Source organism: Ovis aries, chromosome 2 (genome assembly GCF_016772045.2).
Source record: "Ovis aries strain OAR_USU_Benz2616 breed Rambouillet chromosome 2, ARS-UI_Ramb_v3.0, whole genome shotgun sequence".
NCBI classification, from domain to species: domain Eukaryota; kingdom Metazoa; phylum Chordata; class Mammalia; order Artiodactyla; family Bovidae; genus Ovis; species Ovis aries.
This window is the reverse complement of record NC_056055.1, coordinates 211594678-211612114: the sequence shown is the minus strand read 5'-3', so window position 1 is coordinate 211612114 and position 17437 is coordinate 211594678. Positions and strand designations below refer to the sequence as shown.

At 39.8% G+C, this 17437-nt stretch overlaps 1 protein-coding gene across 23 annotated transcripts in view; it reads right to left on the bottom strand.

The window, feature by feature from the left end:
- Window positions 1–17437, bottom strand: part of UNC80 (unc-80 homolog, NALCN channel complex subunit) — a 215816-nt gene that overhangs the window by 76446 nt on the left and 121933 nt on the right. For all 23 annotated transcript variants that reach the window (XM_042244174.2, XM_042244175.2, XM_027965136.3 and 20 more), the window contains 6 exons: window positions 15726–15926; window positions 7987–8094; window positions 6345–6483; window positions 4593–4774; window positions 3863–3994; window positions 1006–1192 (listed from right to left, as the gene is read on the bottom strand). In XM_042244174.2, coding sequence (XP_042100108.1) covers window positions 1006–1192; window positions 3863–3994; window positions 4593–4774; window positions 6345–6483; window positions 7987–8094; window positions 15726–15926 — 949 coding nt within the window. The remainder of the gene's footprint in view (window positions 1–1005; window positions 1193–3862; window positions 3995–4592; window positions 4775–6344; window positions 6484–7986; window positions 8095–15725; window positions 15927–17437) is intronic.

Below are 17437 nucleotides of genomic sequence, written 5' to 3'. Positions count from 1 at the left end.
AAGAACACTGGAGTGGGTTGCCATGTCCTTCTCCAATGCAGGAAAGTGAAAAGTGAAAGTGAAGTCACTCAGTCGTGTTTGGCTCTTAGCAACCCTATGGACTGCAGCCTACCAGGCTCCTCCGTCCATGGGATTTTCCAGGCAAGAGTACTGGAGTGGGGTGCCATTGCCTTCTCCAAGAGTGTACTTAAGAAAGGAAAAACACAGAAAGAATGACAGAAAATTCCTCCCAAAAATTTCACAAAAGCAGGGGGAAATCACTGAATTTAGAATAGTTCATAAATTATTTTCTTTACAATTTTTTGTCTTTACTTATTTTCTTCCATTTTTATTGATACACATGCGTGTGTTAGTCACTCAGTCATGCCTGACTGTTTGTGACCCCATGGACTGTAGCCTGCTGGGATCCCCTGCTGGTGGGACTTTCTAGGCAAGAATACTGGAGTGGGTTGCCATTTCCTTCTCCATTATTGATATGTACACACACACACACACACACACACACACACACACACACACACACACACATTTCAGCCATGCAGCATGTGGGATCTTATTTCCAAACCCACACCCCTGTGTTGGAAGCACAGAGTCTTAACCACTGGACAGCCCAAAAAGTCCCCATAAATCATTTTCTGACAAACTGCCAGTACTTGTGAAGGTTGAAAGCAGCTAATGGACTGACCCCATTTCTAATGATGAAAGACTGATTGAATATATTTTAGCACACACTCTGGGTTCAGCTGTTGCCTGAATCATAGTCACTGCTTGATCCATTATCATTATTAGTTCATTCAATGTGGTCAATGTCCTCCTCCATAATTGGGCCAGCTCTAAACATTTAGAAAGAGACAATTTTTCTCTTTCTTTAGATAGTGTCAGGAGATAAGTGAGAGAGAGAGGGAGCTTATCACCTCAAGTCACATAAAATTGTCAGTTTATTTTAGAGCAAGTCCTTTCCCTTTTCTGACCCAGCCCTCCAAGAAGTCCCGTGTGAAGAGGCACCTTCTTCCTCTGGCTCTGAGTTGGGCGTGCAGGTGGGCTCGTAGCAAGCCTCCTGGGTGATAGGGATGGCAGTGATGAGGCTGGCTTCTCGACCAAGACGCTTCTTCTCTTCCTCCTGTTGCAAGTTCTTTAAGATGTGTTCTGCCCTTTGATGGGAGCGGGACACAGCCCGGGCTGAAAAGGATTTCTATGGAGACATGAAGGCAAGTTTGTTTACTAGCAACTCTTCTGCATGGTCACAGACAAGAGCGGTCTACTGAATGATACAGATGTGGCACTTTGTTCTCAGGAAATGTTTTTAGGGCATCGTGATCCAGTTTCAGGTTATTTGTTTCTTTTTCTACCAAGTTTCCAGGCTCTGTATAACTAAGCTATTCTTTTTCATTCAGTCTGAATAATTCCTCAAAGATGTTCATAATTTCTAGAAACAGTTTTTTTTTTCTTTTTTCACTTTTGAGACAGAAGATCAATGATTCACTCTTTAAACACTGACATCAAAGAAACATTTTTAATACTCTCTTTCTTACCAAAATTTCTTGATCCGGTTTTAAATGAAGGACATTTATTTTGTAGGGTTAATAAAAGAGAAAGTCAGAACCATGGGAAAGAGGAGGAAAGAGATCTATCTCTCATACAAACAATTAATTTTGAGATTTATTTCATTTTTTATCTTATGTATCTACCACACTGTAAATACTATTTAGAAATATTAATATTAAATAATATTAACAATATGTAATAATAAATATTCATAGAAATACAGTGGCACACTATAAGTACTTAGCAATATTTGTAAAAACAAAGCAACTGAATGGAAATTATGAGTTGGTAGTGTTACTAAGGTTGAATGTAAAATCTGATTCTGTTTACCAGCAGCAAAAGCATAGTAGATAAGAAACAATAAAGGAGACAAGATTCACTCTGCAAAGTGGTCATTCTGCTTGTCTTAATCATGGTGCTTATGTTGAGACAAATTCCAAGAGCTCTAGGGATAAAGCCATTGGTGTCAGAACAGGGAAGTGGTCTTTGACATTCTCTACTACCAGTTTGATGTCTATGTACAGTAGCAATTCTACATCTCCTTGTTGGCCCATAGTCTGTAGGATTTAAGAGACAGACAAGCAGTGTTGATCACTCTTCTGAAGGACTGTAGTCATTAAAGCTCCCTTTATGCAAAGTGTTAACATAAGGCTAAAGGTTTTCTATAATGAATGACATAACAGCAATTAAGGCATTGATGGGCCACATGGCAATTCATTTTCAGAGTCAGGGGTCAAGCTGGTTGATTATAAGATAAGGTGAGAATTGTGGAATAAAGAAAAGAGAACTAAATATAGAATCAGAGGACTTGGCTTGAAATTCACTGTGAACTTGGGAGAGAGGATGGATTTGACTCTCATGATTCCATCACATATATGGGAGAAAACCTAAAGATCTTTATATCAGTGGTTCAGATGCTGAAGTTACTACATATATGAGGAAGAACCAAGTGTGCCTTTATCTTTGGCACAAAACCATGAGATATGAAGGTAGTATATGCAGAATTAAAAATATTCTTATGGGTAACAAATTCAAATAAACAGTTCTCCAAAGGAAACTACAAAAGGCTAGAAAATATATGTGACACGCAAAAATATTCAACCTCACTTTATATATTCAAGAAACTTTTTAATGACGTGTGAATAGGAAAGCCAATAACTTTTTTTTTTTTTTTTTGCTGTTCAACATGGCATTAAAAGATAACACTAGTTAATTTGAATAAGGAAGATGCTTTCCCATTCTGTTGTATGAGAGTAAAATGGTACAACTGTCCTGGGAATATTTTGGGAGAGCTATCAAAAATCTTTAATTTTCACATATTGATTGCCCTAAATCTCATGGGAAACTATGCAAGGAAATAATCATGAATTTGTGTATAGAGATATGTTCTTTATTTTTTGATTTATTTTCCAAAATATTCTACATTACTCTTGAAATTTAGAAAAATGCTATGTAACATGTGAAAAAGGCATATTTTGAAGATTCATTTTTTTAAAAGGGCACATATTCTTGGTTCTTGTTTATAAATAGACTGTGTTCTAAAGTTAACTGTTTACTAATTACATTACATAGAGCAGTGATAAGTTAGAACAGGATGCCCTGAGGTCTCTGAGTGATGTTTGTGATGATGATACTGATGATCAACAAGGTAAAAAACAGACTAAGGTCCAAATAAGGAAAATAAGAGCAGCCAACCCAGTTCTTTTTCTTATTCATCCAGGGTCAATATCATTCACTTTTGGATAGTGTGCTGTGCCATGCTTAGTCGCTCAGTTATGTCTGACTTTTTGCGACCCCATGGACTATAGCCCACCAGGCTCATGTGTCCATGGAGATTCTCCAGGCAAGAATACTGAAGTGGGTTGCCATGCCCTTCTCCAGGTGATCTTCCCAACCCAGGGATCGAACCCAGATCTCCTGCATTGCAAGCAGATTCTTTACTGTCTGAGCTACCAGGGAAGCACCTTGGATAGTGTATATAGGTTAAATAAATTGTTCTGTAATAAAGAGCAGCAAAAGTGCTACCTTGGGCTAAGAAATCAGTGCCTAATTGTTTTAATAGCTTTATAAGGCAGCTGCTGCTTTGAATTATAGAACAAATTGTCTTGACTTGCAGGTCTGCAAATGCTCACCCCAGAAGTTAGTTCCCTCTATTCTATTTCAGAAGAACTAAAGAACTTTTGTGGCTGTTCTTCTGTGTTATTATATTCTGATGACAAGAACACGTTGTCTCTCACACTCATTGCTCTTCTCTCTTACAAGTACACCATGCAACCTGGAACCTGAAGATACGAGAAAGGAAGAGTCTATTACTCACAGACTGGTCTTCATTAATGGGGTCCTGGACACTCCCGCTGCACTGAGGGACCCAGGGAGGGTCAAACATCGGGACAGATGGCATTCCGAGCACTGGTGATGGCAGGGTGAAATTTATACTGGGAGGTGGGATCTGTTAGTTGATACCAAAGGAATGAAGTAAGATGGGAAATAAACTAAATTGAGTCTGAAGTAAAATCATGAAATAATCTTACAGAGCACAGGCTGTTACAAAGCACACGATGAATGTCTCTGGGCCTCAGTTTACCCATTAATAAAATGAAGGGTTTCAACTGTATGATCTCTATTTGTGTTAATTACCCCATCCTCCAAAAACATATGTGTATATATAGTGAAATATCTGCAAGTTTTATGTGCTTACCTCTGGGGATGGTTCTGTGATCTTGAGGTTTATACAAACTTGATTTTCTTACTTTACCTTTCTGTATATTTTAATCTTTTTAAGAACAAGAATTCATTCATATTGGAGTTAGGTTTACTTATAAAACCGGAGAAGGGGAAAAAAGAAGCATCTCTTGGGCCATACACTGTGGATTTGAAGTTGCAGGATTGAACTGAACCTTGGGTTGGGTTTGCTAATCTAATTCCCGTGTGAGAAGTGTGCGAGTGTGCGCACGCGCATGCTCAGTCATATCGGACTCTTTGCAACTCTATGGACTGTAGCCCGCAGGCTCCTCTGTCCATGGGATTATCCCAGAAGTATCCCTCACCTTAAAAATCTGCTGCGCTCCCTCTTCCATCCGGGGCCAGACCTGATAGCGAAACCTCCAAAGTGTGTGGAACTTAAGGACGGCGTTCAGTCTCTGCACAGTCTCTGGATGGTGAAACTCTGACGTCAGCATATCGGACACAGCCTCGGGGACTTTCACCGCACACAGCAGGAACATGGCCGCTAAAGACAGTCAACAATCCATCAGCTACACATCTTTTAAGCTGTATGATTCCTGGGGATGAGGGGAAGGAGGAAACTGCCTCTGTCTCTTGAAAACGACTACTGAGCTATACAGCCAGGCCACCAGCACCAGCCAAAGAAAACCCTGTTTCAGCCCCTGGAAACCAGGCACCATCCTTTGTACCACCCACAATCTTCTAATATCTGGTGTGAGGGCAGTGCCAGCACGACATTGCAGTAATCTCTTTTTAAGCAACGTTTCCCTTGGCTCACAGTGAAAAGTGAATGTCAGAGGAAGCTAATGAAAAAAGGAAACTACATGCTGAAATAGCCTTTTTAGGAAATGTCTAGAGTCCTCTCAGAGTAACCCTAGGATGGTACATAAAAATGTCCATTAAAGTTACATGTTATATTAACAATAAAATTCAAAAGGTAGACTCTATTAGAAATGTCTACCCTTCTAAGAGGTAGAATAGATGGAGAAACCAACAGAGAATTTATGAAACATAATATCATTGTTGTTTTTTAATTTGGGGAAAGCCAAATACTAGGAAGAGAAAGGTCATTCCATGGTAAGTTACAAAGTCAATGAATAATGAGAAAAAAAAGAGTATACTCTATAGCATAGAAAAGCCAGTGTCAATTGTAAAAATATTATTTAAAATTTCCCTTGTACTTTCCCCTACATCCTCAAGACACGCTCAGCCAATTCTTAGGATAACCGAAGCTGTCACGGCTCTGAAACTGATCTTGGCCAAGTCCCTTAACTTCTTAGTCTGTGTTTCTCTATTGGTAAAACATGAATAATGATGATGATGATGATGATGATGATGATGATGTAGCTGCCTCCAAATGTCTTGTTAGAAAAAAATTAAATATGAAAAGGTGCTTTGTGACATCAAAAGTACTATATATGCATGGTTTATAGAAGGTTTCCTGGGAAATTTAAAAATTGCCACCTCTGAGAAAGAGGACTAGGAATCATGGAATAGAGGGTGACAGTTTTAAATTTCATATACTTTTACATTATTTGAATTTTTACTATGTATTTTTCAATGAAAGTAACCATACAAAACTAAAGGAATATGCACAAGAAGTGGAAAATGATGAAGAACCAGATTTTTGCCTCTATCATTTACTAGCTACATGGCTTTGGACACATCACTTAAATTTTAGACATTTGTTTCAATATTGTAATTTGAGCACAGAACATGACTTACCTAAGATTTAATAAAATTAACAATGGTAGTTCATGGTCAATCTGGGAAATCACAACATACACAAAAGAACCTTTTGTGAAATACACTGAAGATGTAGGTTCTGGGGGAAATCATTGTAAGTTTTAACATTCTGGGAGAGACATGCTGCCTTTGTGCAGCCTACACAGGAACATGAACAGTGTATACAGAGAGCCTAGGCCTGTTTCCCTTTAGTGCACAGCTCTGTTTGGCGGTCCAGCCACTGCTACCAATGTGACCTCAGCGTGAAGATGGAATGAATGTGCCTCGCTCTTGTTGAGACACTGGGATGAATGGCAGCGGGACCGGGGTCCTGGGTGGCCTAACTTTACCTGCCGCCCCCGCCATATGCTCATCCATGCTGAGCAGGAGCTCCCAGGCAGCTGGCTGGATGTCCCCATACATCTCCTCTGTCAGAATTGGTGCGGCCTTGATCAGTAGAGATAAGGGAGCAGGCGACAGGCTCATCACCTGCAGAAAGATGGAAATGATGTCTTAAAACCATCGAAGACACTGGCTGTTGTCCTCCTCTTGAAAGCTAAGTGTCACTTCTCTCTCCGCTTTCCTTAAATGACCTTAAAATACTTTTTAAAGTGGGAACATAGCTGGCATGATGTATAGTAAGTAAGCTTTATAGTTGATGTATAATTGTCCCAAATCATATTATTTTATAACACTTTCACCACAAAAGTAATTTGTAACCACCTACGGAATAAACTGTAGAATAAGTACAGCTCTCTGAGAAAAGAGGACTTTAGTCAGTAAATCTTTGTGTTAAAAGTCCTGGTGGACCTTCACAGCATCTTATTTTTCTTCCTATTAGGAATGATTTCCACTGAAAGCTGTGAGCAGCCTCTAATTTATAAAGGAGTTCCATTCAGAAAGTTAGTTTTCCAAGCCAGTGAACTTGGATGGTATTTCTCCTTCAAAATATTATACAGTGCGGTTATTAGTCCAGGTTAGCCCACAAAATACTATTTAATTCATTATTATAAGTAATTGAGGTAAAAAATGTCAATTTGGGGCAAGCCTGTCTTTAGCCATCATTTAAAACACTTTCTAGAAAAACATGAAAATTTTTTCTCTCTTCCCCTGGAAAATATAATATGATTTAGAGTTTAGGTTGTAATAACAAAATAACTTTGTGAAGCCCTGGATAAGTAGGTAAGTGTACTATCTCTTTTAATTCATGCAATGATCCTTTGAGATGGGTCCAGCGTTGCTGCTGCTGCTAAGTCACTTCAGTCGTGTCCAACTCTGTGCGACCCCATAGACAGCAGCTCACCAGGCTCCCCTGTCCCTGGGATTCTCCAGGCAAGAACACTGGAGTGGGGTGCCATTGCCTTCTCTGGGGTCCAGTGTTAAAAATCCCCATTTTAGAGATCAAGCAACTAAAACTGAGGGAAATTAACTTGCCCAAGGTCCCAGAGCCAGAGCAGCAGGTATAGGATCTGAACCCAGATTGTCTCATTCCAAGACCTGTGAGCATCACTGCCACACACTGGTGGGAAGCTGGCGCCACTAGAGTGGAAAGAGGCATGGTTCTAGCCAAGCTTCCTTGTCTCTATGGAAGTCGGCTGTCCAGCAAGAAGGGATTTTTTTCTTGCACACTTGGTAGCACTCTTTTTCACCAAATTAGAGGGGGCTGTTATGCCAACACTGTGCCAATTGGCATTGTATATCCCAAACTTTTGTTATTGTTGTTCAGTTGCTCAGTCATGTCCAGCTCTTTGCAACCCCATGGACTGCAGCACGCCACGCTTCCCTGTCCTTCACTATCTCCTGGAGTTTGCTCAAACTCATATCCATGGAGTCAATGATGTCATCCAACCATCTCGTCTTCTGTTGCACCCTTCTCCTCCTCCCTTCAATCTTTCCCAGCACCAGGGACTTTTCCAAACATTAGTCATAAGGATATCTGAAGTTCCCTCCCTATTCCTGCTTCATGAATGTTTTCAAACCATGTATTAATACCTGTAGTCTAATATATTTCAGCATTCCAGAGTCCTTCTTCCCCTCCAGGTTGGCATCTGAAACTCTCTTCTTCAGAGAAGGTGTCCTCAGGCATGATTTATCTGAGCACTGGAAAGAACATGAGATAGATGACAAAGAGTGTTGTGTACTCTTAAAAACCAGCAATGTGGTTTTTCCCCCAATTCTCCAGATAACCACTTCTAACGCAACAGATGATTTAAGGCCTTTTAATGGGTCTGCACTTTCTGAAAGCGATAAAAGCAGTTAAGTTTGTGAAAAGGGCACTTAGAGATGTTTAGCAACAAACTCCTCTTTTACCACTGAGGAGACCAGGATCCAGAGAGGTGGAGTAGCTTGCTGTGCTAATCGTTTTAGTAGTGTCCAACTCTGTGTGACCCTATGAACTATAGCCTGCCAGGCTCTTCTGTCCATGGGATTCTCCAGGCAAGAATATTAGAGTGGATTGCCATTCCCTTCTCCAGGATCTTCCCGATCCAGGGATCAAACTGGTGTGTCTTATGTTTAATCTGCACTGGCAGGTGGGTTCTTTACCACTATTGCCACCTGTAAAGTCCGTAGAGTAGCTTGACCAAACTGCAGAGCTGGTTATTAGCAGAATAAGGAAAGGACAGGCCCTCCCGGCTTCCATTTCAGGGCTAATTATATTTCCACCAAGCTATTAAAAGCACAAATCTTTTCATGTTTGGGAACGCATGTAAGAATTAAAGATTTTAAAATTCAAAAAAAAAATAAAAAACTATAAATAAATAAATAAAAATAAAATGAAAAAAAAAATATTATGAGTTAAAACCCACTCTCTCTAATAGTCCCTCTAAAGGGTTGGATGCTACAAGTCAATCAATTGGAAAATACTTCACAGGGAAGTGTTAGGAAGTGAAAGGTAAAAGACCCATCAAGGAAATATGAGTTCATAATCATCTATTATCCAGGTAAAGTGTTTTTTTAAAATCATATTTGTCTATATGAGACAGCAGCTCTTCTTTCAAACCATCCCCTCAACCAGGGTAAAATAGCCCTGACTCACTAGCACTCACACAGAGGAGACAAGCTCTTCCCCTGACTCTGTACATGACAAGGAATGGAGTGGACAGAGCAGCTGGTAGGGTGGTCACTCTGATGTTGGCAGGCCTTTGTTTATTTATCCTGAGTCCTGATGTCTCCTATTTTTGCACTCCAGGCTATGCAAAAAGGGAATCCATCCCTTTGCACAGTATAAGGGCTCATTTGTTTTTCCAGTGCCATGTCAATGAAACACTCTCTCCCTCGATGCCAAGGGGAAAAAAAATGAACTCCTTAAGAATTTTTGAACAGAGCTTCACAGTGTTACAGATGGAAATATTTTGAAAGAAAAAGCAAAGCTGAAACTACATGCATGTTCCAAGAAAGTCTTTCAAAACTGACAAAAAGACCCTAGACAATGCATCTATTATGTGACTGGTATGGAATGAACTTTTAAATGAATCTACTTGGAAACAAACGAACCAGAGCTCTTGCTGTGTTTTCTAAAGATTAAAAAAAAGTGGAGGCATATACTTGGGAACACATATCATTTGGGGAGAGAAATTCTGCATTGCTTCTTTTCCCCTTGTGAAAGTAAAAGCAATATATAATATAAATATTGTGCCAGTTTTATATAATTTTAAAGCTATTCTAAAATCATATATGGCCATTATTTTCCATATAAATGTAGCAACATATCTGATTTACTTTTAAAAGTCAAGGTATTAAAAAAGCAGCAACTTTCTGCTTTTATTCTATTTATAAAAATTATATGCAAATTACAGAATACCTGGAAAATACAGAAAAACTATGAAGAAAGAAACCAAAATCTCCATAATACCCAACTCAGGGATGGTCATTGTTTGATTTCTTTCAGACTTTTGTCCCCCTACACAGCAAAGCTGTGATGACACTATGTATGTGGCACACAGTTTTGGTTTTTAACTTTTTATTTTGTATTGGGGTATAGTCGATGAACAATGTGATAGTTTCAAGTAAACAGTGAAGGGACTCAGCTATACGTACACATGTGTCCATTCTCTTCCAAACTCCCCTCCCATCCAGAATGAGTGCCACACAGTTTTAAACATTTCATTTCATTATAATATTATGATGATGATTTCCCCAGGTCATTACAGTTATTTTAAAATATGGTTTTTGAATTTTTAGAATATTTTATTGCTTTATCCTTTGGCTGGACATTTTGTCCTTTCAGGGTTATTTCTGAATAATACTTTTGATTAATTTATGGGAATTTTAACCAGGCAGATAAAGAAAAAATACTCAGAAGAAAAAGGACAAACATTTATGTCTCTCACACTCTGGGAGATGTAGACTTCTGTTTAATTCTGTCTGCTGGGGACAGAGGGTATAAGTCAAGCTTCTCAGGTAACAAATATGTAGTATCCCAGTACGCATGCTTAAGCATGGTGTGTTCTGCCAGCTTCAAGATAATTAGGATGTTTGTTATAGTGGAAAGGGAAGGGAATTGGAAAGGCTTTTACACTAGGCTGATGGGCTAATAACTCTCCTTGAGTGACTTGTTTGGGCCTAAAAGATAGATATTAAAGACGGGTACACATGTGAGGGGCATTTCAGTATATTACGTGAGGTTCCTGAAGTCCTATACTGATGTGACTCTGATTCAGACTAACAAAGTTATCATCAGTTGCTTTTTGATTTGGTAACTTGTTGTAGGAGACTAGTTTTGAAGGCATCTGTTGGTTATTAGTAGGGGTTTCCCAGGTGGCTCATTGTTAAAGAATCTGCCTGAAATGCAGGAGATGCAGGTTTAATTCCTGGGCCAGGAAGATCCCTTGGAGTAGGAAATGGTAACCCACTCTAGTATTCTTGCCTGGAAAATCCCATGGACAGAGGAGCCTGGCAGGCACAGTCCATGGAGTCAGAAAGAGTAGGACATGACTTAGTGAGTAAATAACAACAAACAAACAACCTTTTATTTGCATGATGCATAATAAGTCACTTCAGTTGTGTCCAACTCTGTGACCCTATGGACCATAGCCCGACAGGCTCCACTGTCCATGGGATTCTCCAGGCAAATACTGGAGTGGGTTACCATTTCCTTCTCCAACCTTTTATTTACCTCTCCTTTTACACTGAAAGGAAAAAAATATGTTTTATCCACTCCCATTTCCATTAGCAAGTACTAATTGAACATGTACTCTATTTAGAACATAGCATTAGACAAGATACAGATATATAGGAAAAATCAAAAAATTCTTTGGTGAATTTACCTTTTGGTGAAAGCAATATATAACAGGTTAGAAGTGCACTAACCAGGCTAATGGAACGTACAGTGAGGCTTTGAGCACTGAAATGAAGATTAGCATATTGATCAGAGTTAGAAGGCTTACAAAATGTACTAGCTGCCACAAATATATTCTGCCATAAAAACTGATTAAAAAGGAAACGAGAATGAAATACCGATTGCTCTAAGTCTCGATTTTAATCAGAACCACTGCTTTTAGTCTTGATTTATGGCCTATTCTGTTTTCATTTGGGCTCTGGAAAAGTGCACATTGTTCATTTATGTGACAAATTCAGAACAGGCAAATGGAAACATCATGAGAAAATGAAAAGAGAAAGCTTGAATAGGAGGCTGGCATTTTGGAAATATAATGTTTATCACTGAAGACAATACATCTTTTCAGCTCTCCATTGGCATGACTAATTTAAATGTGTTAAGGTTAGGGAACATTTACCCTTGTTTTCTTTCCCTTTCCCTTTCAGAAATGTGGGGTTTCCCTTGTGGCTCAGACGGTAAAGAATCTGCCTGCAAGGTGGGTTCTACCCCTGGGTTGGGAAGATCCCCTGGAGAAGGGAACAGCTACCCACTCTAGTATTCTGGACTAGAGAATTCCATGGACAGAGGAGCCTGGCAGGCTACAGTCCATGGGGTTGCAGAGAGTCAGACATGACTGAGCGACTTTCACTTACACTCACATTTTAGAAATGTGAGCAATCTGTAAGGTAACATTTTCTGCTGCTTCAGGCTGCTTTGTCCTGCATGGGCCAGAAGTGGAAGGCATTCATGAAACACCCTAGAACCCTAAAGCCCACTCGCTCATTCAATATTATTGTCCCTCTGCTATAGTGAGGTTCTCTGTTAGGTATTACACAGGATACAAAATGTGTAAGACTGCCTCAGTTATCGAGAAGTTTTATAATTAACTGGCAGAAGATAAATAGGGATGTAAGCAGCCCCACTTTGCAGGCAGAGGGATCTTAAAAGCTCTCAGTGCTTTATCACAGGATAAAGACTAAAATCCTTCCCACAGCCTCAGAGGACAAGAGCACAGATGACCGCAGTACATAATGAGGCTGCACAAGCAAGCAGAGAGCAGGCCAGGTTGAACCTCATCCTCAGCCTTGGTGCTCCCTCTTCTCTCTGGTTGGAGAATTCTGTGTTCAGTTAACATCTAGGCATCCTTCAGCCAAAACTCATCTGTCACTTCATTGGAGATACTGCCTTATCTCCCCCGATAAGTTCAAAGCCTCGTTCATAAGATCTCTCAGCACAGTTTTCTCCTTTATTGTGCTTATTGCTGCTGCAATTTTACACCAACTTAGGGATGCTTAGTTGATTAATTTCTGTCTCTCAGCTAGACTGTGTGCATCATACGAGGACAGTGCCATATCTCTGTGGCCATTATTATATCTAGCACACAGTATGGACTCAATATGGTCCAGAAAGTCTTTAAAATTTGTTGAATAGACATATGGATTGATGGATAAATGAATGAATGAATAATTGAATGAATAATATGAAAAGCAGAATAAAACACCATTATAGTTTAGAGGAAGAAGGGAAAGAAATGAAATTAATCATCCACCTGCAGTATGTCCTGTGGTGAACACTAGGGAGATCAGAAAAGGTTTCAAGGAGGAGGTGGCTTTTGAGTTGGATCTTGAAGGATGTTTGGGTTCAGCCATGTATAGATTACAGGTGAAGATATGACTGGAGCAAAGGTATGGAAGTAAGAAATCTCAGCGTGTACATGATGAACAATAAACATTAGTTTGGTGTATTTTTATAATTTTCAACATATTTTATAGCTTTTCTTACATAGGTAAGGGAGTTTTTATAGGAAGGATAGCTTATCTAAATAAGTTTTCTTTGGATGTAGTATCATTTATGTTTGAGATACATATATGTACAAATATATATATGTTTATAGATAAGTATGTACACATATACATTTCAAACATAAATGACATGTCCATATATATGTATACATGTACAAGAATATATGCACATATATATTTTTCTTTTTATGTCATCATTTAGCAGTTTATGTAATTTTCCCACCTGATCTTCCCTTAGAATCCGTGTTTTCTGAATACTATGAGATGTAAGAGAGTTTAGTTGAAAAAGCCCTGACTTTGATAATCCATGTTCCTAAACTAAAGGCTAGCTGAATATGTTCTAAATATTGTGGACAATGGGATTTTGTGGACAAAATTGTGGCCATCTATTTTAGCTTCAATGTCTTCATCTGTAAAATGAGGTGACGAGTATCTACTGAACAAGATTTGTAAGAATGGAAAAGTACATTGTCAATGATGTATGCTTTGTCATACACATGCTTCAGAAAAAACACTAAAAGGTCGTATCCCAGAAGGGAAATTAGCACATTTATGAGATCTACAAGATATACAGTTTTTTCTTTAGGAGCTCTTGTATTAGCCAAAGCCACTTCCTTGTACTTTAATAATTTAAAAAGAGTTGGACTATAAAGAAAGCTGGGCGCTGAAGAATTGATGCTTTTGAACTGTGGTGTTGGAGAAGACTCTTGAGAGTCCCTTGGCTTGCAAGCAGATCCAACCTGTCCATCCTAAAGGAGATCAGTCCTGGGTGTTCATTGGAAGGACTGATGTTGAAGCTGAAACTCCAGTACTCTGGCCACGTGATATGAAGAACTGACTCATTTGAAAAGACCCTGATGCTGGGAAAGATTGAGGGCAGGAGGGGAAGGGGACGACAGAGGATGAGATGGTTGGATGGCATCACCGACTCAATGGACATGAGTTTGGGTAAACTCTGGGAGTTGGTGATGGACAGGGAGGCCTGGCATGCTATGGTTCATGGGGTCACAAAGAGTCAGACAGAACTGAGCGACTGAACTGAACTGAACTGAATTAAATAAATCCCTTTTTCAAGTGCTAAAGCATTACAAATTGCTATACAACTCAACCGTGCATTTTCGTTATTGCTTATATTCTCTAGTTTGATTTGCATTTTATTGCCACCCTTCCACCTTACCAAACTTGGCTTACAAACTCTTTAGTAGAAAGATCCTCTGCTCCACTTACTTTTGTTTCTCCAAGAGTACCTGGCTTTTGTGCCAACAGCAGGTGTCCAATGAACGCTCACTGAGATGAATAGGTATTATATAAAAATCCTGGCAAAACCACTTGCAAGAAGCAGCTGCAGACTTGGCCGGCAGCACACAGTGGCCATCATGCCTTCTCAGGGGCAGGGGGTAACTCAGGGCTTCCCTGGCAGGAGCACGGCAACCCTGGTTAGTGTCTTCATCTTCAGCCAGCTCAGCTGTCCAATTGTCAGGAAAGTACAGCTGAATACTGAGAAAATGTAATCATTTCTTGAAGATGTTTCCTTTAGTCTGATTTGACTCTATTATTTGTCAGTGAAAAGTTGGGCCATTTATTACTTATTTTTTAAGATAAAAACTGTATCAGTTTCCTGTTACTGCTATAAAAAATGACCACAATCTTTTTGGCAAAAAATAGCACAGATTTATGATTGTGACAGTTTCCTAGGTCAGAAGTTGAAGATGATTGGCGGGACTGTGTTCCTTCTGGGGGAATCATTCATTTCCTTGTCATTTCCAGCTCCTAGAGGCTGCCTAGGCTCACTACGCTGCATCACTCCGACTTCTGCTTCTATCGTCAAAACTCCATCTCTGACTATGTTCGGCCCACTTGGATAATCCAGGATAATCTCCTATTATATGATTCTTGACTTATTCACCCAGGCAAGATCCCTTTCACCAGGTGAAAAGGTAACATATTCATGGGTTCCAAGGATTAGAATTCCAACGTCTTCAGGGGGACATTATTCTGCCTACCACAGCAACTCATCAAAAATGCCCCTTTGAGTTTATATTTATTTGTTGAAATAAGACAAAACCCACAAAAAGTTTATATTTGCTCATGGACATGAAGACAAAGCACTTGCCTTTTCTGCCCCAAGGAAATGGCAACGCACTCCAGTATGCTTGCCTGGAGAACCCCAGGGACAAAGGAGCCTGGTGGGCTGCCGTCTATGGGATTGCACAGAGTTGGACATGACTGAAGTGACTTAGCAGCAGCAGCTTCTAAAGTGAAAGTTTTAGTCGCTCAGTTGCATGCGACTCTGCGACGCCATGAACTGTAGCCCACCAAGCTCCTCTGTCCATGGAATTCTCCAGGCAGGAATACTGGAGTGGGTTGCCATTCCCTTCTCCACGAGATCTTCCCAGTCCAGGGACTGAACTGGGTCTCCTGCATTGCGGGCAGATTCTTTACCAGCTGAGCTCCCAGGGAAGCTACCCATTGTCTATCTTTGCTCTAAACCACACAGACCTGTAGCCCGGTTTATACCACTGCAGTGGGCTGAAATTTGCATTTACAGAGAAAAGATTGTTAAGACATTGTTTTCCCTATCATTGGTGTATATCATGTGATCATGCACTCACCTCTTTCTGCTTCTTGCCCCGGAGGGCCACGTTGCTAATGCTGTTGCTCTCACGGAGGGAGTCCACAGTGTCTCCGTAGAGCAGCTTAATGGCCCTGACCAGCCGGGCACAGGAGCGGCTGTGGTGCAGGTAGCAGTGGGGGTGGCAGTAGTCGATGTGGGTGCAGATGAAGCTCTGCTGGTTGCACAGCAAGATCATGACCTGGAACACAGACGCCACTGAGGCTCAGCCAGGGTGCAGACCAATCGTGAGCCACGATGTGGGGTAGAACACGGAAAGTCAGAACGTCAACTTTCATTAACAGGTCTTAAAATCACAGTAATTCCATGAGAAAACAATAATTCCCACAAGAGAACAAAGACTTGCAAGCCTTTATGTACTTGACTTCTTTTGCTCTCTGGATTCACACCTGATAGAAAGCTCTTTTTGAAACAATAAAAGGTTAAGTGATCTTCAAAAACTTGGAAGTGTATGATTCCCAGATATTTTCAAATGATTCCAAACTTAAAATATATTATTTTTTTCAGCTCTGATGTAGAAGGAGCCAGTAGAAAAGCAGAAAGTGATGGAAGTTCCATCCCAAAGGATTTGGCTGGCCTTTGACAGCTGTGGGATGTCTTTAACTCCAGCCCACCTACATGGAACCTGAAAACATTTCTGTATCTTCCACCCTGGCCTCTAACCTTCAGCTGGGCTTGAATCCACTGTAGAACTTTGTTTCCTCTCTCTACAAAGAATTTGCTTTCAGCTTTGGGTTATTCTAGCTCTTCACTTGTGGCTTGATCTGGCTCAAATTCTCATATCTCCTAGACTTCCCAAATAGGATTCCAGAAAAGAACTCAGTTGATTTAAAGGATAGGGTTATTTTAAGAAAAGGAATGAAGGCCCTAGGGTTTAAAATTTCTCAAGTTGCTTTCCTAAAAAGGCAGTAGCATTCCTAAAGCTGCAAGTTTAGTCAAATCTGCATAGAGTAATCTTTTGAATGAGTCTATCCTTCCGACCCCAACACCTAACCTGTGAGGTGCCACATTGGCTGGAGAACACAAAATAAGTCTACATGAATAAGACCAATCAGACCTACTAGGCAAGGATGCCATGCATTTCCTTGGAAGAAGAGGTCTGCTTACCATGAGACAAAGGTAAACAACAGTATCAACACACTCCTGTCAAACTCATCTAACAATATCTCACACTCTTCAAAGTTTAAAAAATACAGGTTTTGCATGAACAGAATATCCAGATCTCTCTCAAAATTCATTGAAGATGCCCAATATTTCTGTATACTGATATGAGGCAGGGCACAAATAAGAACTGTAGGGTATCCCTTGTTATTCTTGAACCTGCACAAAACCTGGTTCTTTGACTAACAAAACTGACAAACATCTAGCAAGACTGATCAAAACAAGAGAAAGGAAAGATATAACCTGTCAATATCAGAAACAGTAAAGGCACATCACTGTAGATCCCACAGAATCTAAGATGATCTTAAGAGACTATATAAACATCTATTTGCTAATAAATATGAGTATTTGGATAAAATCAACAAATTTCTAGGAAAAAAATCAATTTGCTTAAACAGATCCCAGAAGAAACAGAAATCTGAATGATTTTAATCATATGACATGAATTAAATATGTAATTAAAAACTTTCCTACAAAGAAATTTTTAGGTCTAGAAGATTCACCAGTGATTTTGAAAAAATATCTCTGGTC